General features: G+C 37.7%; 1 protein-coding gene and 1 long non-coding RNA gene across 4 annotated transcripts in view; both read left to right on the top strand.

The window, feature by feature from the left end:
• Window positions 1-23,502, top strand: part of LOC122337364 (speckle type BTB/POZ protein) — an 84,421-nt gene that overhangs the window by 41,241 nt on the left and 19,678 nt on the right. For 2 of the 3 annotated variants that reach the window (XM_043233774.1, XM_043233775.1), the window contains 5 exons: window positions 2,993-3,170; window positions 5,214-5,269; window positions 9,363-9,485; window positions 9,791-9,933; window positions 11,851-18,749. In XM_043233774.1, the coding sequence (XP_043089709.1) occupies window positions 2,993-3,170; window positions 5,214-5,269; window positions 9,363-9,485; window positions 9,791-9,933; window positions 11,851-11,995 (645 nt within the window). In that variant the 3' untranslated portion in view covers window positions 11,996-18,749. Of the gene's footprint in view, window positions 1-2,992; window positions 3,171-5,213; window positions 5,270-9,362; window positions 9,486-9,790; window positions 9,934-11,850; window positions 18,750-23,502 lie in introns of those variants that run through there. The other variant, XR_006249534.1, reaches the window with a different exon arrangement.
• The window catches only part of LOC122337890, a 5,698-nt gene continuing 1,213 nt past the window's right edge, over window positions 19,018-23,502 (top strand). The window contains exon 1 of the long non-coding RNA XR_006249632.1: window positions 19,018-23,502. This exon is cut by the window's right edge and continues 51 nt beyond it. This is a non-coding gene — a long non-coding RNA (uncharacterized LOC122337890).

The raw sequence follows: 23,502 nt of genomic DNA, 5'->3' as shown, positions 1-23,502 counted from the left end.
AGTTTTGACATCAGATTTACACATTATCAGTCTGTCTAATCTGTATTTGTGTGGGTCAAAAACGAAAGTGTTTAATCATAGAAAAGCAGTAAGTGCAATACTGCTCTAAATTGTTGTTTTCATTTGCCGTCATCCTAGGTTTTACCCATTATTTAGTACGATTTTTTTTTTTACTCATTTAATTCACAGTAAAAATTTACTGCTTGGTTACTCTTTTATATATTTTATTATGTACAAGTCAGAATAAGCATGTTTTCGGAACTTTTACAAAAATATTAAGCTAAGTGATAATGTAACGTTGTTTCAACCAGATTTGGACATTTTATTCTTTAAAAACATATTTGAAATTTTATAATTAGACTTGCGTTTAACATGCTTTTAATGGGCATAAAATCACTTTTGTGAATTTTTGACCAAACCTACTACATAAAATGCAGAGCGACTCAAATCCGTATTATATCAGTTAATGTATTTTTACGGTGTCTGGCAGTGGGAAATTCGGCGCTTAATTGTCTTGGTGTGCAGTGGAGGAGTGTTTGTTATTAAGAGTTGAAGTGAGAAGATACCGTGTGCTAATTCTCTAATTAAAGTGTGTGTAAATTACGCACTGCTTGGTTTGATTAATCAATGAATTCATTATGACCTGGACGAGCTCATTAGCATGAGCCTGATGCAGCACTAGTAGTCTAGGACTGCCGCTGTCCTAAAGTGTGTATTTATAGATGCAGGAAGTCACCTGGAATTATCGTACTTTCCCTTTTTTCCTCTTCCTCTTTCTGTTGCGTGCCACTAATGAGTGAGTGATGAATTTCCACACACGGGTTTCAGTCGGCGAGTGTCGCATGTTCATTAATCAAGTTCAGTGAAAGAGTAGCGTACACACACTGGTTTGCACCCTCCTCCCTCATTAGTTGCCGTGTTTAGATTTGCACACAGTAAACAGTTCAGTCATACTTGAGTCCAGACAGCACAGAGATGCTCTAGTGTCCATCTCGCACTGCTCATTAAAGTGATGTGCTTGACTTTAAAGTAGTGATCCGTCCTATTTCTGAGGCTGAAGATAAAGTCTTGTGTTTGTAAACAGACAGATAGACAGAACTCCAGTGACTTATTCAGTGGCCTTGGGAGATATATTTCCCATTAATTCTCTCCATATGCTGTATTAATACAAGTCTTGAATCTTCAGTAATAACGATAAGATTATTTGTTATGAATCATGACATTACAGCATTATCATGAGGCCTGTTTGATCATGTCATTTTAGATGAATAAATATTATTTTATCACTTTATTGAAAAAAAAAACAGATTCCTGTTGGAAACATCATCCTATTATTGTATGTGAACACATACAACAGCCACCAGTGAATCTCAACAGTCAGAACAATTTGTACTGAGCAGTTCTGTAATTTAGCAAATCATTTTTATTTTTATTTTATTTTATTTTCAATCTCTATGAATGCTGTAGATTTGTCCCTAACAATTATTTTGGTAATCGAGACAATGTCAGTATTCTGATGATCGAGTAATTGATAATATTTTTTTATTTAGTAATTTTTGCCATTATGCTTTATTATGATTTTTTTTTTAAAGGTTTAATGTCATGCAGCTTCAGAAAAGGCTTTGTGGTTTCTCATCTCTGAAATGTCTCGCTTTCAATATTTTGCCAGTTTCTCGGCACGAGCATAATGCAGTCAGGGATTTATTAAAAATTGAGTACTGAATCAAGAATTGAATCAAGAAATCATGACAGCCTTATAATGCTGCTTAATAGGCAGGGGTTTTGGTGGTTGGTTCGGTTGTTTTGCAGGTATTGCAGTGTTTTTGTGAAGTATTTATGTGTTGTGATGCCCATAACAGCTTGTTAGTTTTAGTTTTATGTACAGCCCTAAGGATGAACAGGAAATGGGTATTTATATGTATATTTTTGCTCCCCAAGCTGTCTTCATCTTGCTCGTTTTCTCGTCCTCTCTCCTTGTTTGTCCCTCTCCTTCTCGTCTGCTGTCTTCCCTGTTTTCCTTCAGGGGAAAGTCTGCTCCTCCATTAAGAACATACAAGGGTCCTTGACATTTAATTTCCTGTTTGTGGTGCTCTTTTACCCTCTTCCTGTGTGTCATACTCGCTCTCCTCCATCTCTATCCATCTCTGTCTCATTCTCACTCCTTTTTACTTTTCTTTTTTGTCATTTCACTCCTGTCGGCTCATAATCCCCGATTTTACCTTAAACTCTTGCCCTCTGAGCATTATGGGATCATTTTGCAGAGAAACTTCTAGTTTTCTCGCATTACATGCACAGACTTTTCAAACTTGAAGTGAACGTTCAGCACTTGTCTCATGACGCTGTGATGGCAGGCAGCTCACAAGGTTTTGAAACACCCTCGGTCTTGAGGTTCGTCTGTGAGGAGGTCTGCTCATTAAAGTAATGTGCCTTATATGGCCATTAACTTGGTGTGAGAACCTGTGGCATTTCAGCGTGTGTGTGTGTGTGACTCCTGGAGTGAGATAAATGAACCTGCTTATGTCTGCGGGAACAGGTGGCTAAGTCAGCATGGTGGCCCGCCACACACACATACACACGCTCACACACAGAGACCAGTAACAAATTGAGGCAATTTGTGTAAATTAAGAGATAACTAGACGGCTGCCCTTGTTGAACAGTCGTTGTAGTGTCCCCCCTGAGCCACTGGAATCAGGATCTACCATATTGGCTGACATATGTATGTCCTTAAATGTGTCTTTAAAGCAAACATAAAAGTTAACCTAGCACACATAAATCTGATGTCTTTAAAATAGTGGTTGTTAATTTTTTATTTTTTTTTTAAGTACAGTGGCTAATGGCTGAGATAATCCATATGTAGTTTGATATAAATACGCAAATGTTTCCATCTGTTTTTTATTATGTATGTGCATGTATGTGTGCGTATGTTTACGGCAGTTTTCTTTCGTATTTAATAACATAACAGTGCAAATGTGTTTTGTTTTTGTGTATTTAGGTGAGTGTGGTGCAGGACTCTGTGAACATCTCGGGTCAGAACACCATGAACATGGTGAAGGTTCCCGACTGCCGGCTGGCAGATGAACTGGGTGGACTGTGGGAACATTCCAGATTCACGGACTGCTCGCTCTGTGTCGCCGGGCAGGAGTTCCAGGCACACAAAGCCATACTGGCAGGTGATGTGGGAACATGCACATATTCTTATAGTACAGTCGTACAGACTGACAGAAAATGATTGCAGGTAGTTGTTACAGATAAGTAATGACAATTTATATTTAGTTTTTTTGTAAATGGTAGTCATTGAGTAAAAAAATTTAAGTGTAATATTTGATTGAATTAAAAAGATTTTTAATTCTTTTAGTTTACTCAACCTCCATGTTGTTCCAAACCTTCATCTACCGAACACAAATTAAGGTATTATTGATCAAAACCAACAGTTTATGAGCCTGTATAGACAGCAGTCTAAATGACACATTCAAAGCCTGGAAACATAGTAAGGACATTGACAACAGTCAAATGTTAAACGAGGGTCATTTTTGTGTGCTTACACAAATATAAAATTAAAACAAAAATAATGAATTTATTCAATAGTTCTTCTCTGCATCACCATCTCCCACCATTTATGAAAGTAACAACAACGTTTTGAGTTCTGAAACTTACAGGGTGTTTTTTATAGTACCATGACTACTTATGTCAAAAAAGGGAATTTTTTTTCTTCAGCTCATGACCCCTTTAGTTTGTGTTCAGGCGAGTAATAATTGACACTTCAATAGTTTAGCTCACCGACAAATGAAACCTATCACATTAAATAAACATTTATTTTATACAAAATTCACATTTGCAAAAAAAAAAAAAAAAAAAAATATATATATATATATATATATATATATATATATATATATATATATATATATATATATATATATATATATATATATATATATCCATTAACAATTTTATTTGTACATTTTTGAAGTTTTGTTGAAGCCTTGTCACTAATCAAATCTCCCTCTGTCCCAATTCTCTGTGGCGGTGCTGAAAACCAAAGACAGCTGTCTTATTGCTCAGTCCATCAGTCACTTAGCAGACAGCCAAGGCACCTTATAAGGAGTCTGGTTTTATATTTCAAGAACAAATTCATGTGAGCTTGAGAGATAAGTGAATATTTAATGACCACACTGCTGATGTCTTGTTAAAAATAAATCATAAGTGGCAAATGTATAAACACTTTCACTGTTTTCAACACTGAGAAGCGAGCTCGACAGTCAGCTCTGTCAGACACGGAGCTAGCGACCCACACACCCACATTGTGGGATATCATAGGCGGAGAAAGAAGCACCTGCGCTTCCTTCAAAACCCGAACAGACAGAGGTATCTTAGACATGATGTTAGTTAACGTTTGAATACCTTCCTAGCGATGTTTCCTGCCTGGGAGGGCAGGATTTTTCAGGTTTCGACGGCAGCTTTTCTCTCTCCCGCTGTCGCTCATGGTCAGACGGGATTCCTCGTTATCTGGCCGTACCTGGTAGTGCTCATTAATCGCCGTGGAGACGGAGCTGATCGGCTGCTGTCTGAGCTGTGATTGGACTCTCTGTGTGTGTGTGTGTGTGTGTGAGAGAGAGAGGGAGAGAATGTGCCAGACTTCACACACTCACTTTAAACAAGTTAAAGTTGCCCTAGACTCCATATCCAGACTTAACAGAGAGAGGAAGGTCTGAGCCGCCATCATCCCCTGGGTTAATCAGCCAAAAGGATCGGCAATTGCACCAAGGCACAAATTGTCTGAGGAACCACTGTTAGATGTTTTTTGTTTTTGATGTTGATGACTGAAACATTTCCTCAGAATCTTTGTTCACCCGTCCCTCTTATGATTTAAGAAAAAAAATAAAAATAACACTTTACAAATACCTAAATTGCCTAGCTCCATGAAAGCAGCACATTTCCTGTTATAAAAGAGTAGACCGTATCGTAGCTTTCTTTTTCAGGTTTTTCATATCAAAGTTTGTAATGTTGCGATTCATCTTAGAGCTTGATTTGGTTCGTGGCGTGAACTCTTTTTCGAAGAACAGTTTTAAATTGCCTTCGGAGAACATGAATGGGGAAAATACTCGCTCCTGAAAAAGTGCCCTGTTGCTGTTTCACTCTATTATAATTACCAGATCTTTCTTTATCAGAAGTTTTTGTTGTGTATTAAAAACTCTTGTCTTTCACTTCCTCAGCCCGTTCCCCAGTGTTCAGCGCTATGTTTGAACATGAGATGGAGGAGAGTAAAAAGGTGAGTCGGTTTATTTATTTTTATTTTCCTTTCCTTCTATCTCACATTTTGTCTCATTATACTTCAAAATCCTATCCTTTTAGTCTGTCACAATCAGAGGCCCTCACATTTATGGTCATGCACAGCTTGTTGTTTTTCATGCAAGTGTTTTCCTGATGTCTCAGTTCTGCAGTGTTTATTAGTTTCTAAGTATATTAGTTATCTCCCAGTAGGACTCAGATCCATCCTACCTATCAGCGGCCTAATTTTCAGTCCAGCTGTGTGTGTGTGTGTGTGTGTGTGTGTGTGTGTGTGTGGTCTAATACCGCCGCATTTACAGAGTTGCTCAACTGTACCATCTTCCTGCTTGTTCTCAAAAGCTGGTCGTAAATCACGATTTGCTGGTTTTCTTGCATGGCTTTTTAATATGGCAGTCATGTTGGGTCTGATATAGATCAGAGCAGTGGAGTTTGTTCATAGAGGCGTTAAAGATTGCCTGTGTTAAATCGAGAGGACTGCACATGTCTATATTAATGATGAATGAAGACATTGTTATTTTTAGGACTAAGTTAAAGCTTGCAATTAGTGAAATGTTTCTTGTCATTTAATCATTTAATTTAACATTTTTTTATAAAGTAATCTTAAATGATGAACCCAATTCTTGCACCTTAAAAGGAACTGAATGTTAACTTCAAAAATTTGAATTAGTGGAATATATTTATGTACAGTATTTGCAGCAGTGGTAAGTAATAACTATTTTAATTTATATTTACAATAGCTAGTTGTCACTAATTAATACAAAGCTGTAATAAAATATAAATAATAAAATATAAATCAAAATATTGCATTATAATATTGCAATCTAAAAATAGAACTGAAATTAAAATAAATGTAATCTAAAAGCAAAAAAAAAAGCAAAAGGACATTTGAAAATCTAAAAATGAAAGCTTATGCAAAAGAACTCCAATAGTATATAAATAATACTAAAATGACACTTATTTGCTCTAATTGCCCCTTACACTTCCCCTACCACACTTCCCATTTTTCCTCTTCTCATCATCTGTGATATTCCCATGTTTCACCATCTGCTGATCCAGTATTCCTCTGTCTCTCTGCTCGTGTCATATACCCCCCTTTCCCAGAGTTTCATCATGCACTGTTTTTTGGGACAGGATGTGCTTGCGTTTGGGGTTTGTGGAGCAGTGAGATTTCCTGTTGCTCCTTTTAGTTGTGTGGCTTATTAGCTTTGTGAAGATCCATGCAAATGTGTGAGACTGAGTTTGTTGTTGAGAGAGAGTGTGTGCGTTTCATAGATGAATGATGGGATCTGGGGCTCAGTTTGTGCGAAGGCACGTGTGAAAGCAAATGTGGCCGGTTGTGTGTGTGTGTGTGTGTGTGTGTCAGGTTTAGATGATGGCTGGGGCTCTGATTTGGCTGCGACGTCTGTAGAATATTGATGAATTTGATGCTGCAATAGAGAAAATCTAAAGAGAATTGAGAGGAAATGCCTCATCCGAGAGTTGCCCATTACATCTAAAGAAAAGACTCCTGAATACCTGCTCTTGAACCTCTTTGGATACTTCAATGCCTTTTTACACTGGAACTTCTGGAGTGCTTTTGATGTCCATGTTTGTTTGTTTTTTTTTGGTGGTGGGGATATGTTTTAGGTACTGAGCAAACTCTATTCTATTTATCCATAGCAGGCATCATGTCAAAAGAATTGTTACCTTAAAAAAAAAAACAACAACTCTTCATTCACCCTCATGTCATACCAAACCTGTTAGATTTACTTCTGTGGAACAATATTAATTTTAACTATTTAAATTTTTTTTTTACTGTCCATAAAGTAGACTCACTGAGAACCAATTATATGGACAAAATATTATTTTTTTTTATGTATTTGAAAAACTATATACTCATCAAGGTTGAATTTATTTGAAAAACTGTACTACTGTGTAAAATTGTAATATTGTGAAATTAAAGATATATATTTCTAACTGAATATATTTTCAATATTGTTTTTTCCTTTTATGCAAAGCTGGATTTTCAGCAGTCATTACACCAGTGTCATGTGGTCTTTCAGAAACCAGTCTAATACACTGATTTGGTGCTCATTTCTTAAAGTTAAGTATTAATGTTAAAAACAATGTCTCTTAATACTTTTACGGATACTTCAAGATTCTTAAAATAGAAAGTTTAAACGAGCACCATTTATGTAAAATAGTATTATTTTGCTACATTATAATTATGTTTACTTTACGTTATATTTACTGTCGCTATTGATCCATTGAAATGTCCTTGAATGAACCTGTTAACTACTTGTAAAAGATTGCATTTTCAAGTACATTTGTAACACTTTTTTGTGGTATTCTCATTGATGAAACAAAAGTGCCACAGTTCAAAGCAAAATCGGCAATCGGCAATCTGCAGGGGTAGGGAGGGAAAACTTGTGAGTGTTAATGCACCTTTAGGCTACACAGACTTTTATTTTCTGTAATAAATAGTCCGTTTGCTTTTGAGTGAGCTTTTTCATTTGACCTTGCCGTGTTCCTGTGTCTGTGGGTGGGGGTGGAGTTCCTAACTGTTGCTGCATTAATTGGTTTAGCTGTGATGGACGGGCTGGGACGGAAAAGCCTTTGTTACCAGCACGACAGTCAACAAAGAGCCTGTGCTCCGGCAGCCTTGGGCAGAAGAGAGAAACTCTTGCAGAGCTCATTCCAGAACATTGATCAGGGCAGGAGCTGAAAGGGAATGGGGCTTTCGGAAGCTATATATTCATTCGCTTTTTTGAGTGACTCTGTCCTTTTGCGTGCGCATATGCGCTGATCCGCTGGAGGTCAGTGGTCGTGTGAGTTTGGTGGAGGGTGCTCAAGAGACACCGCAGGAGCTCGAGAGAGGAAAGGCCAGAGTCAGACACAAATACTCTTTTTATGCTTTTAGAACAGTTTCAACCGCCTGAACTGCTTCAGGTTCAATTGCATCATGTTTTAAATCTCTAAAAGCGCAGCCGGTTGACAGTCGAATGAATTCTAGATTGTTAGAATGAGAAGTCGGGGAAGACTAAGTGTAAAGGTCTGGGATACTTGACTTTTCGTGCCCCGTTCTGTCTCACGAACAGAGCCTGCTCCTGTCTATGTGGTCACAAAAGTTGGACGTCTGCAAAAACAATTGCATCACGTGACTATGCACAGACAGCAAAGAATACTTTGTGCTTAACGCAGTGTCTGCGTATAAGAGTTAGTTAGCGATCCCATTTGTACCATGATGCATGATGACACAGTGGGAACGTCAAGGCTGCCCACTAATATCAGACCAATCAGCTGCAAGCTTCAGGCCAAGTTTAGCAGCAGAAGATTTAATGAATCATTTTGGATTTCACTACTTTCTATGGAAATCTTTTGCCATATAGATTTATGTTTTTAACTGTTAATAATTATTTTAATTACGGTTACTCATGCTAAAAGCAATTTATTAATTACAATGATGGCCCATTTTATATATTTTTTAAACCAATAATTTAATAACATGAACAACATTTTTGGTGCTGCTATTATTAATACAGTATTAACATTAACAACATATTATATACTAATTTAAAAATGATAACAGTTCTAAAAAAAAAAACAACAACAATGACCCATTATTATAATTTTTATTTAACACAATAATAACATGAACAACATATTATTTTATTAAGGACAACACTTATTTTTTAATTACTACAACAACCTATTATTATATTTTATTTTAACCAATCGATAACAAAAAAAAAAATTAAGAACGTAATATATTATTTTAATAATGACCGTTATTAAGGAATTACAGTATGGGGAGCCAGATGACTCCAAATTAAATGTTGAAATATTTTCATCGTTATAAATAAATAAATGCATACATAAGTAAAAGTTGTTATCTTTTAAAATATTCAATTAATATATTATTTTTATCGAATGAATGAATAAATAAATGTAATTAAATGAATGCGTTCTTTGGTTTATTCTTTTATGTGTTAAGATGTAAAAAGTCTGTAGATGTTGAGGAGTCTCGGGGGTTTTCTGACCTGACGTTCTGTGAGACTCTAGTTGACAGGGTTCTGCTGTGATTTGCTGTCTAGAACCGAGTTGAGATAAACGATGTGGAGGCTGAGGTCTTTAAAGAGATGATGTTCTTCATCTATACTGGCAAAGCACCCAACCTGGACAAGATGGCTGATGACCTGCTCGCTGCTGCTGACAAGGTGAGTAATGGCCGCACACAAACACCACATTTAGCTGAATGCACGCCAAACACCATTTCTTCTCATCTGAGAACAAAAACAAGTTTATTAAACGTCACAATCACGTCTTTTTTTCCCCCTCAATCTTGCATTCGCATCACATTATTTTCTTGGCGGACGCAACAACCAAAAATGACCACAATGTGCATCGCGTGTCGTAAACTTCAGCAGTTAGCAGAAATCCTAATCGCGTGGTAATGCAATAGCTGCTTTGTGTTGACAACACAAGCTCCCATTTTTATTGAAGTGCGTCTCTCTATCTTTAGTATGCTCTGGAGCGGCTGAAGGTGATGTGTGAAGATGCTTTGTGCACCAGTCTGTCTGTGGAGAACGCAGCAGAGATTCTGATCTTGGCCGACCTGCACAGCGCTGACCAGCTCAAGACGCAGGCTGTCGACTTCATCAACTAGTGAGTGTTACTCCTGGCAGGCTGGTAGTTCAAAAGTAAAAATATAAACCGATAGTAATTTGTTTGATATCTGTGATGGGTGTCATTTTGTAGGCTGGTGATAATTAGCCAGCTCCTTTCAGTCTACGAATAGAAACCAAATGTTTTCACTTTTCCGCATTATCTTAACTTGTCTGCCCCGCTCTCTGTTCTCTCCGCACTTATCTTTCATGCTCTATTTTGTCGATTTTATTTTATTTTTTTTCTTTTACTAGCTTGTTCAGTCTCTCTTTGCGGCAGCTTTATTGGACGGTGTAATTTTGAGTTCATTTCGTGGATGGCAGTATCTTGGCTGGTGCGAAACTGGACTGTGGCCATCTCATTTCAGCTCTTTCTCTCTATACAAAACACCCACCGCCACAACAACAGCAGAGACAGAGGGAGATCAATAACAAGGGCAACTCAGAAAATAAACATGCACACCAGCACCCCCCTCCCAAAACGATTCGTCCTCTCTGCCCTTCTTTTCCTGCATTCATGTTTGCTGCTTATGTTATTGGTTTATGTGCTCGTCTTTCTCCTTTCAAATGGTTTTATTGCCGCACCTAGGAGTCTAGTATCAGAGTGCAACAGTTTTCCCACAGTGCCAGACTCCGTCCAGCCATCACAGGACAATGACAGCCAGCGGGAGCATCCTTATTGCTCAGAAAAAAGAAAGGGGAGTTTCGCAAATTAAGCGAGTCAAAACAATGGAAGAAAAGAAGAGAGATGTTTTCTATTGAGTTGTCCTTGCTTTTTGAACACGGCAATATACATACAGCGTGGCCATTGAAGTCAGATTCAGGAACGAATGACTCAATTGATCTTTTTCACTTCTAATTTTGAAATTAGTCTGGAGCTTTTTAATTTAAATGAAGGTCTGTTCAACGTCACAGCATGGAGGTTTTGGTTCCGGAAAGGAAATTTCATATGCTGCTTAATCTGGTTAGTATAAAACAAATAAATGAATAATAATCAGTGTAACAAATAAAGCATGACCGTTGCTGTTTGGACAAAATTGACACACAAAACCAGAAATGAAATGCATGAAAATGTCTATAAACTCATTTTAAAATAGATTTTTATTTATTCAAAATATAATTAATTAATAAATAAAATTAAAATAAAATAGTGGTAGCCATTTACAGCTTATCAATCAAAACTGATATAGTTATATGATAATTAGTGCTGGGTAATTTCTAATTCAGAAAATATTGTGTGTATTTGCGTGTATATTTATATTCACATACTTATTTATAAAACAAAGTTTTAGTTTGGATGTGGTTTAATTGTTGCTCAGCACAAATAATATTGAAAATAATTATCAGATTATAGAGGCCAACCATTTTTAAAATTTTGGTGCATCTTTAGAGATATTGTACTTTTGCAAGAGATATGGATCCCAATACTGCATCATACCATTTCGGTGGATAAATCTTGAGCAAGCTCTTTCAAACTTAAAAAGCTTTATCATTTTAGCTTGTTTTTTTTTGCTCTCTCTCCTCCACCAATACATTTACAAACACAACATTTTTTTTTTTATATATTCAAGCTGCTTTTGTTTACTTCCAAGTTATTTTGGAAACCCTGTGTAACCTGTTCTTTGTGGATGGTTGACCGCTCTGTGACCTTTTGCTTTGGGCAAAGTAGAACGGGCATGTGCCCGCAAGGCCCGCTGTCGACACTGCGAGCAAGTGCTGCAATTAATGCCAAGTGTTTGGGGGCAACAGCATAGTGGGGTTAGGGGGAGGTCAGCGTCTCACACACAAACACACTCCGGGTAAATGTCGTTAAAGGCCATTTTTTGGTGTGCGTGATAGTGCAGCGCCAGTGCCCTCGGGGTGCTGAGCTCAGCGAAGAGGGTTGTGTTCTCAATGTGTCTTTCTCTCTTTCTCTCAGCCACGCGTCCGATGTGATGGAGACCTCAGGGTGGAAGTCAATGGTGGCGTCCCATCCTCACCTGGTAGCAGAGGCGTATCGCTCGCTGGCCTCCGCCCAGTGCCCTTTCCTGGGCCCCCCTCTCAAGCGCCTCAAACAGTCCTAGTGCCGTCCTTTACCGTTACCTGACCCGCACACCTACACACTCACACAACTGCCTACAAATGGGGGTGGGGGCGCTATTTTAGATTTACACCCCCCCCCTGAGCTCTGTCCCTTTAGATGCCTAAACCAGCTCTTGACCTGCCCCTTCCTTCACATTATTCCCCCCCAGCGCAGAGGAGCCTCTTTGTTGCAGCCCTGCCGACAGGAGTGTTTAGGCCACCACAGGTTGAACCTTGTCCGAAAACGTGGCCAGTCCCTGCACCAGTCTATCCCAGAGTTCCTGTGGGCCGTGGATTCTTGAGCATGGGCGGATGAGCTTTTGGTCGGGCAGTTAAGCACGAGATGGATTAAGACTGGACTTTTTAAGTAACACTTTCCACTGGCCACTACTGTGTGCTCTCCTTCACTGTGTGAACCGGTTGTCCATCTCCGCTTCATCCCTCCTTCAAAAACAGTGTGATCGGCCAATAGACATTCCCCTTTACAGTCGCGGACGGAGGGATTTTTCTTTGAGAAGGAATCAAGGACAAGCTCTGTTATCGTTGCGAAAGAACTTTTCTGTAGGTAGCATGTGTCTTCGTAATGACGACATCAGCGTTCAGTAGATTCCTGCGTGACTTTATCAATCCTGTTTGACCACAAACAGCTTTTTTTCCAGAACTGTCCTCTGTTTCTTGGGAAATTTGAACATAGAACTTGCCATAAACTTTTGAATTTTGACCCACAAGCTAACCTGGCTTCCAAATGGAGGTGAAGTTCAGATGGACTTACAAAGTGGTTTAGTCTCATTTTACAGGGCGAAAAAATTTACAAATCCGCTGAAGAGTGTAAAAATGGGGAAATGCTTATGGAACTTTTTTTTTATTGCTATTATTATAATTATTTTTATTTTTCCTTGTGATGTTTATTTGGGATTTTTCCTCCTTGTAGCACTTGTGTATTTGAATCCAGGCTTTCTGTATGAAAAAAAACAAAAAAACAAACAAAAAAAAAAAAACAATGGCAAAAACACAAACCTGTCTGCGTTTGTGTTTTTCTTTTTGTTTTGTAACAGGCACGACATGTTTATGTTACAGGCATATTTTAGCAGATATCCTGCTTTCTGCTGATTTTATTCTCTCTTTATATTTAGTTACAGTCATGGATTAGACAAATCTGGAGCTCTTGCTGAAACGGAGAATTGGCCTTTTTCTAACAATTAAATAAAACCCTGTCCGACTGACAGCATACAAGGTTTTTGGTTCCATAAAAATAATTTCATATGTGGCTTAATCTTGTTTGTTAAAAAAAAAATTGCAGTGCACCAAATCTCACGAAATAATTTGTTCATGCTCACAAAAATTGGAAGACAAGTAGCCAATGTTTTTTTACCCAAAGAAAATAATTTGGCATAGTAGATAGTTCTTAATGTAAATAGGGCTTTCTGAATTACATATAATGAAATAATCATAATAATAAACACTATCAAATAAGTTACCAATAAGTATTAAATATTAAGCACAACTCAATGGTAATTTTCATTTTCACTATTCCTTTTATTTTCTCACCCTCAAATTGTTCCAAACCTGTATGAATTTCTTTCCTCTTAAAAACAACTGTATTCTGAAGCATGTTTGTAACCAAGCAGTTGACAGAAGCTATTGATTTTTAGTCTAGGAAAGAAAATACAAACATTATTCATAATATCTTATTTTGTTTTTAGCAGAATAAATTTATACAGGTTTGGTACAACTTAAGAGTGAGTAAATAATTACAGTATTTTCATTTCTGGTAAACTATTCCTTTAAAATCTTATGAACCTGACATACAGTAGTTTTACAGACGAGCCTTTTCTTTGAAGAATGTCATACTACTTTTACGTGTGCTTTGTCATATTCACCATCTTTATTTATGAAATTCTATAATGATGTACTATGCTGCCAAGTGTTTAGCATACAGCAGGATACACTGAGTGGAAAATGGTATCCCGCTCTCGACTTGACCTTCAGTTCCCTGTGTGACTAGTGGGCCGTAAGTAATATCACTTGTGATTTAACATTTCCTTCATTCATTTTGATCAGACTGCCAGAACATTTTTTTTTTTTTACAAAATGTGATTTTAAAAGTTAATCAGCATTTATTTAATAGATCCACATATGTCATGTGCTTGCGTAAATATAAAAGGCTCATTTACACCAACATTGATTTATTTGCAAAAACAGAACTCTTTTTTTTTTTTTTTTTACATTTTCAAAAATCGTTTTTTTTGTTTGTTTTTGTTTCATTTGAAAAATCTAGATATTTTTTTATGTATATATAAAACAGTTATCAGTTTTTGCAAATAAACTCTTCACATATAATATTAACTATAACGTTGTTCACACTAATTAATAGCATGTTTCTTATAAGAATGTACTGCAGTTAAGGTGTCTAGTGCTTTAAAATTCTGAAGGTGGATTTTGATTCATCGTTCATCGGCTAGAAAAAAACCCATTCTGAAAGTGTTTCCAGCAATATGCTTCTTTTTTTGTTGTTACCGTTATAGCCGTGATGTAGACTTTTTTTTATTATCGTTGAACAGTTATTAGAAATTTCTTGTTACTGTTATCTTCCTTTGTGTGAACACGCCTAATAGTTTTTTGACACGATTAACGTTGAACTGACCAATCAGGTGCCAGCACTCTAACTACACTTTTTAATATACAAATGTACGGTGGGGACCAAGAGACCACTAGTCTCATTACAATTGAAAAATGACGCGTCTACCGATTTGATTAGTGACCTAGATACAATGAAGAATCAAAGTATTTCTGCTTTGTTGTACTTTGTTTTAAATATTTCAACATCCTAAAACTTTAAATAAGATTTTTTTGTCTCAGATTTTAAGTGTGGACTTTTGGACCCAACTGTATATTAACCAAAAACAGGAACAAATCTCATGCTTAACCATTTTTAAGAGTCCCATTTTTCTTCCTTCTAATGGGACTCGGGTCACCGGCTCCTCTATGATTTACCAGTTGGAAACTCATCGCAATAAGCTGGGCTGAAGCGTTTTCTAGAACGTACCTGCAGGCTGTTTCATATAACGGCTCTGATGAGCTAACCAGTGGATTAGATGTGAAAAGAAGGTGGTACTGGCTGGTGTTTTGTGTCTGTTTGTTTTTCTTTTTTTTTTTTCCTCACAAGTACATCCTGAGATGCTTCTAATTGAGTTTTTTTTTTTCTTTTCAAAGCCTCTTGAAATTCTAATACTCTCTCTGCTCTGTTTAACAGGACTCAGGGAAAAAGCTCTTACGAATATTAGATACGCGTGGCCCGTATAATCCCCTGTGGGTGGAATGTGTGCGTTTTTGTGTTTGTTTTTGTATAGCTTCATGTTTGTGTGGCATGAAGGGTGTTCTTGTAAGGATGTGTGCTGCCGTGCGTTCAGGTAAGCTCGTGAGAGTTGTCCTTGAGTGTGTGGAACGAAGCATTTGTTTGTGTATCGATGGTTCTGTTCTGGCATTATGAGAACCTTGCTCAAGGTTTCTGAACCCATTCAGTTATGAACCACTTTGCTGAGACATCCAGCACAGTTACTTCATGTCACAATCACCCCCTCCCCCCCAAGTATGTGCTTATTTTTTTATTATTTTAACCTCTGTCTTTATGCGTCCAGTTTGCAATCAAGTGTGCAATTTATGTGGCTATACTGTGAGATCAATACAACATCTGTTGATCGATAGATACGAGAGTGCAAATAGCCAATCACCAGTCCTCCGTCTCTCTCTCCATCACTCTGTCTCTTTTATTGAATAGAGGGTTGCAGCAGGTCAACTCTACAAACAGGATGAACAGCTCCGCGTCTCTGTCGCTCTCCCAGAGAAAGTCGGAGCGAGAGAGGGGGAGATGGATGGATGGTGTTGTGCGCTGACTGTTGAGACTAAAAAGGTGGAGAGAGGGAGGACGAGCAGGTTATTGTGGAAAAACGGATGAATACAGTTACGTCTGATACTGCTAAAAGGGCTATAAACGGCTACATGTGCTTTCCTGCTGCAATTTCTGTCACATTGATACTACTTACTGGCCATATTGGCAAGAGTTAATTATTACAATAAGTAAGATTAAAAATGGCTGGTCTAACCTTCAGCATTTGCAAGTACATTTTCAAATATATTAAAAGAGAAAATAGGTATTTTAAGTTGTAATGGTATTTCACAAATAAATGAAACCTTGGTTAGAGACGTCTCTCGAAAGCTACAAAATAAATAAATATTCCAAACTATTGGCCCGCTATGCACACGTTTTCATTACAGCTCTGGATAATGTACTGAAGGTCAGGATTAAAAGCTTTCTTTTTTAATAATAATATTATGATGTTATATTTTAATGTGTAAAGAATATTTCATAACTGTATTTTGAAGAAACAGTAAAAAAACACTTGAGATATTTGAAAAAGACCTGATCAAAATTGGAATGCGCTTTCACATTCCTCCAAGTTATTGGCGTTAATCTGGCACCTGGTGTTAATTTAATAAATAATTTAACAAACGCTATTTTACTGGCAGCATTCCTCCAATGTTCACTGATGGCGACGATGACAGACAGCTCTAAAGTGACTATAACTCTGCTCAGATGAAGGCCAAAGGGATGACCCTTTTAGCTATTGCAGAAGTTGGTCATTCCAAATTGGTGATTTATTTATTTATTTATTTATTTTTATAAATAATATAGAAGACTGCAGGTTTACATGACACTCATTCATTCATGTTCCCAAAAAGGCTGACTTTCCGAATGAAAAGTCAACATAAAAACAACATAATTCAGAGACCCTCAATGGGGAATCAGTTCAACCCTGCAGCTGGAATTGCTTGCCAGGGTAAGGATCTGTCTTGGCATTTTTATGAGAAGTTGGACACAAAAAACAGCACAAGCCCCTCATCAGCAGGAACAATCAAAAAGCTATCCTCATCTTTGCTGAAGAGCATGTTGTGTGGAAAGTTCATTTAGGTCTGATGGGAAACATTGTTCATGAGCAAATGGGGGGAAAGACTGAACCCAAAGTGCATAAAGAAATTAGTGAAAATTAGAAGAGGAATTGTCATTGTTTTGGGCAGGAGTTGGGCCCCTTATACAAATACATGGCAAAGTGAACACACGTGCTTATCAGAACCTCCTTCATCAACATAAAGTTCAGTACCTGCAAGCATCAGCAATCAGCCTGTTGTTTTTATGCAATAGGCATAGCAGTTCCTTGAAGTTAAGAACATTGAAATCATAAAATGGCTGGGCCAGAGTCCTAATCTAAACCCGACAAAAAATGGCGACAAAGTTATGGCTAAGAAATGCACTAGAGTTATAGCTATGAAAGAAGATCACACCAATGCACTGAGAGAGATGCTGTGGCCACAGATGTGCTGAAGTCATTCAAAGCAAGGGCCCCTTTTTTCTTTTTCGAGTCTCAAAAATGATGTTGCTTATTTTTCTGTTTGCTGTCTTTCCCCATCACATCTCACTTTTGTCAGTGAAGGTCAGGGCTAGTCCTACATCCTCAGAGCTGTAAGTTGTGACGAGTTTATCAAAAAAGGCAATTGCCTGTTGAAAATATAAGAGGGGCTTGCGTTTCCTACAGCCGCCCCGTGGAGTTTTACAATTTTTCACATCCGTCTCCTCCCCCTTATTATGTCTCTGCTTTGGCTCAATATACGAACATTTGATTTGTCACTTGTCTCAACACGCATTGCAGATAGATGCCCTCAGACAGCGCTGTTTCTGTGATGAATGGAGGATACTATGGCCTTGTGATAGAACAAGAGATGGATGGATATTTAAGGGAAAAGGAAAGAGATAAACTGATAGAAAGTGACGCAAAGCGCGAGAGAGAAGGTGGCGGATGAGACAGATCGGGAAAGGAGAAGGGACAGAGATGTATGGAGAGGGATGTGGAGAGAGCAGCGGTTGTTTATCTCTGTGGGCGCGTATGTTAGTTAAGTAGACGTATAGACTACAGCAGGGCAGTCAATGGAGCAGAATAAATGCGACCGTAGATCATTATCTGTTGACGCCGCTAGTCTCGTGGCTTCTGGCCTGCAGCGCGGTCCATCAGCCATGAAAGACTATTGTCAAAGTGTAGATGTGAGAGATTTTGACCTCTCCACAGCTTTTGTGTCCGTTGAGATAGCTGAAAGAAAGTGGATAATGGATCTGCAAAGATCTTTTCATCTTATACACCGAGCTGAAGTTATGAGATTCTTATGAGGCCTCCAACATAACCAAAGATAGCCGTATTTATGTTAGCATTCTCCTAGCAGTCTACAGGGCCTTCTAGTGTCTCCCCGTTTCATTTCTAATATCCGCAGATAAATATTGCCATGCGTTTTCCACTATTACAAGTAAATAACGTTGAATTTCTGCTTTACTCTTTTTCGCAGCTTAAAAGCACTTTCTAGCTGTTTGAAAGCAAGAATGCATCTAATGCGGAAAAATTCCCAACTCTTCACTAGCATTGTGCTCTTTGTGCCATAGTGCTAGGTATAGGTGCATAGACTAGGTTCTGTAAGTCAAAAAAAGTCAATTTCGTCATAGAGAAATAGATTTTTATCATGAGGTGCGTTTCAAACCCAATAAAGGCAAAACGCAAAAGAAAAATGTACTTATCACTTGCAAATTGGAAGTAAATTCCACAAATAAATACAAAAAAACAGTGAGCTTTGAATACATTTAAATATTTGTGTGAATTCAACTTAAATATATATGTGATTTCGATGTGCACAATAAACTGTATTTCCAGTTCCAAATACTGTTTTTGCTTCATATCTAAGTTTGTGATGTGACTCATTTTGAACCTGGTTAGTTTTTATGTTGAAAATTCTTTTTTTGATGGAGAAAATGAATGGGAAAAACTTGCGGAATCAAGGCCACTTTGCGCTCCATTTTAAAATAGCATTTAGCGCGCTATTTAATTTTTGAATGAATATTTAAAGTGTTGATATTCGAGAGGTAATTTATGTATTTGTTTGAGTAGTTTATCTGAGTTTTGGTTAAAAAAAAAAAAAAAAAAAAAAAAAAAAAAATAGTTTCAGATTTTCTTCCCACACAATTCTCAGTGGGAGATGGAGAGCAAACAGACTTTTATCCTTCAGCAAACCCCTCCGTTCACCAGAGACATACCATAAGAATACAATTAAACTAAAAGCCTCTGAAAAGTAATGAAAGCAGACGCTTTTACGCTCTCTGGGGCCTCATGTCTGTTTCATGCTCGCTCCCTCTCACACACATTTTACACATTGCTATTTATTTTCATACCTTTTATTACCCAAACCTTTCATTTGATCTCTTCAACATTTACCTCCTTACTTCATCCTACACACACATAAACAAATATATCGTTCACCCTGCATGAATGCTCCAGTCTGATTTCTGTTCCACGCTCACCGTAAGCTTGTTTTTTGGGGTTTAATGGCTGTGCAAAATAATATATGGGTTTGTGTGTGTGTGGGGTGAGGCTGATGCAGACATGCGTATTAAGTGTGTATTAACTCTGCCATTGAACCCGATGCGCATCTCCCCAGTGGCTGCCACACTGGCTGGCACTGAATGCAGTCAGGAGATGAGATTCAAGTCTAATGAAGCAAAACGCATAATGCTGCCGAGGAAAGATGGATAGATGGGATTTGGAATGAGGGAGGGAGGTATTGTTATCGCCTCTGTCCATGGTTTGTGTTTTTTTGAGCTTGTCTGTCACAAATGTGCATGGGAGTTTTACAACTAAAGGTTCATATTTTTGTATTTTTTTTTGCATGTTTGCCTGTAGGTCATTGTTGACAAGGTCAGGGTTGTTAAAGTTCACTAAAAGCATAAAACAGGCTTAGATTTTAGAAATATATAAATATGTATGTGCATATGTTATGCATGCAAAGACACGTGCGTATGGATTTGTTTGACATTAGGATACACGTTCCTTAAAATTCACTTATAATCTGTTACACTCTGCCTCATTTACAAAATTTGTAGTCAAATGCTCCGAACAAACATACAGTCCTCGGAAGAGATTGTTCCTTGTTCCTGACACAAGGATCCTTCTGAAGTCTGTACAGATTCACAGATGAGCCGTTTAAACCGGACTCATCCAAGCAAATGTATTTTTTATTTTATTTTTTTTACTCTTCCGTTTGTCCTGTTCTCAGGAGACTCAAGCACATGAACTACAAAACATCATCTGTATACTGCTACCAATATAGGACGCGTCTCTGTTTATTATAAGTGCACTGCTCTCATTTGTCAGCTGTTAAGCGTCTCAGCGGCAGTGGGCGGGGCCTACGGTGCAATAATTTGTAACTGTTTGTGATTTTATTTACTCCATGTGACTTCACAAAACCCACAATATCCACACAAGTCATTTTTGGATCATGATTCAATTAATACTTTGTAATGTTTTACTGAAATGGTGTATTAATGTTACAAAGACCTCTTGCGTGTCAAATGCGTTTCTCATGCAATGACGTCTTTAAGTTCTAAACGCTGTGGCCTCTGCTAATAATAATGTAAGGCCAAACGACTTGGGGAAAGTGACATGGATGGAGCCTGTGGGTAGCAGATATGGTGATGAGATGAAAAGAAAAAAATGAAGGGTTGAGAGAGTGTTAAAGCATATGTGTTTGATTTAGTTATCATTGTAGTATGTGTACTGTGGGGCTCGTTAGTATGATTGTGATAAAATCTCGCCGGACGTGGTACAGGCTGTCTCGCTGCTTTGATTGCAGTTGTGCGTATGTGTGAGGCTCGTTAGTAATGATGCAGGGGCTCAGTGATTAAAATCCCCCTCCAGACCTCCGGTGTCCCACAGAACCACAGCAAACGGACTGCAAGGTTTCAGTTCAACTGCCTTGCACCCCGCTAGGTTTTGAAACGACCACGTTTTCATGCTCAAATTCACCTGTGAGGCCCCAAAAAGACACGCCAAGACATGATTACTTTATAAATGCACTAAAAAATACTAATTTATTTTCTTTTGGAGAAATACTTGTACTTCTCAAGGACACATTAATTTAAGAATGATAGTAAAGATCTTTGCAAAAAACCTTCATATGTACTATACGACCATTTCCACAAAAATGTTAAGCTGCGTAACTGGTTTGGACTTTATTATTATTATTATTATTATTATTATAATTATAAATAATAATAATTATAATAATAATAAACGTTTTGTAAACAGGAAATCAGCCTATTAGAATGATTTCTGAAAGATTGAAGCAATGATACAATTCGGCTTCATCACAGGAATAATTTATATTTTAAAACATTTTGAATTGTAATATTTCACAATTGATGTTTAACAGTATTTTGATCGTTTTCGTGAGCATTAAACACTTAATCTCACAAAAAAAAACCTTAGTCACGCTAAACTACTGAAAGCTGATGGACACAAGGATTTAAGACAAACATAAATGTAAAAAAACTGTTGTCTAGATATGTAGCTCACTTGGCATTTGAATGTTTACATGCACATAAGATGCCCCTAAAATCATTTTAAGCAGAATATAAAAAGTTCTCTTTGTAGTGCATGTATTGTTTGATGCCCAAAAATGCTCATTAGATTTTGATGACTTTTTTTGTGTTAGAATGACTGTTTGATTCCCAAAAACATTTAAGTAGACGACATACTTGATTGTGACACACAACCAAGCATTCACAATGTTCTCGGTCAAGGTCAAACTCATATACATCTTGTGACCAATCCTGAGCCACCCTTACACTCTTGACTAATGCTGACTTCATTCATCACACACACTTTCTCTCTATAATGAGCCTCTATCTGAACCACAGCTTGAAGGATGGAGTAGGTACATTTTGTTTAATCTCTTTTGCTCCTTATTTGCCTCAATCTTTAACACATTGGAAGCATTTGGAGCATCAGACTTATTGATTGCTTTTGTAACGACTGACCCAAAAAATCAAAAAGAGCAGTTTCCTTGCCGTTTTTTTTCTTCAGTGTGTTTTGAATGTATTCAATTGAAACTGTCTGTGTTGTTTTTCTTTTTGTATTTTTCTTTATCTGTCTTCCTTTTTTTGGGGACTTTGCAGTTGCCACTGAATGACAGACCACAAAATTTCTCTCCAGCTCTTTTTTTTTTTTAAGCAATCTCTAAGTTTATCATTTCAACATATGATTCATCTCTCTTTTTTGACGGTTTTCTTAGTAAAAAATGTGCCTTGACCTCAACCTCAACATTTCTCCCTTGTCCTGCTTCCTTCCTCTCTCTTCTGATTTCTGCAAGTCTGTCCACTTCTTTTCTTTCTGTACATTTTCTGAGTCCAGTTCCTTGCGCTCTCTCTCTCTCTCTCTCTCTCTCTCTCTCTCTCTCTCTCTCTCTCTCTCTCTCTCTCTCTCTCTCTCTCTCTCTCTCTCTCTCTGGTAGGTCTAGGAGGTGTAATTGGCTGTGCTGCTGTTGGGGTTTTGTATTGAGAAGGGCTTTAATCTTTAGTTTCACTCAAAATGCAAAGTGAAGGCTGGAGGCAGTCAGGGATTTCACTTGCCTGCCTGTGTGTGTGTGTGTGTGTGTGGGTCTGTCTCACATTCTGCTCTAACAAACTGCACAAGGTCTGAGTGTATTTTAATACATGCTCCTAACAAACTCTACAAGGTGTTTGTGTGGCGCACAGTCACCCCACTCCGTGTGTGTGTGTGTGTGTGTGCGCTCGACTAGTGTTGAAGCTATTCTGTTAAGCCCTAACTACTACTCATATTTAACTACAGTCAAGCTGCACAAAAATTAGACACAGTGACAAAAGTACATTGAAGTTATTTATTTGTCCAGTATATTCAGAATTATTTCTGCTAACTATCAAATGATGCAAGATTGCAGTCGACAGCATTTGAGCAGAAGAAACATGAGCAAAATGAATGTGTGTGAAAAATGTGTTAATGTTATGCATCTGCGAAAACAAATGACAAGAGGCAGAATTGTAATTTTTGGTATGAACTATAACTTTAATACATTGTTTTTTAATTTTATTTTATTTTTTGAACAGGGTTTGCTACTGAAAAATGTAGTTACATTAGCGAGAATGCTTCCCCAACATTTTGTGCGTGTGTTTGAAATTCTTGAAATCGTGTCACATGGGTCATTTTTAGGATCGATTCTTCACATATCTGTATGCAGTTGTTCATTAAGTTGTCTGTGCATGCGCATATCTCTTCACACTAGACAGAAATCCAAATGCCGTTTTCTATGTTTGCTTGCTGCGTTTTGAAGACGAGCTGTTTAATATATCCCTGCTCGACCGTCTTTTGAGCGCGTGTGTATGCGTTCTTGTGTGTTAAGTCACTGATTGACAGATGAATCCCACACAAGCTCAGTGCCAAAGGAATTTCCAGACAGAAAGCGTCATGGCAACTTGCAATCGCTTGCGGCGACATGTCTTTAGATGGTCTGCAAAGGAGAGCGTGTGGAAAAGGACTGCAAAAGGGAGGAGGAGGAGATGAAAGAGGAAGAACAGAGAAATAAATGAGGGAGATCAACAGAAGGGTGGAAGAAAAGAGTCACA

This window comes from Puntigrus tetrazona, chromosome 3 (genome assembly GCF_018831695.1).
Source record: "Puntigrus tetrazona isolate hp1 chromosome 3, ASM1883169v1, whole genome shotgun sequence".
Taxonomy (NCBI): domain Eukaryota; kingdom Metazoa; phylum Chordata; class Actinopteri; order Cypriniformes; family Cyprinidae; genus Puntigrus; species Puntigrus tetrazona.
Note: the sequence above shows the minus strand (reverse complement) of the source record. Positions and strands in the feature narration are given on the sequence as shown.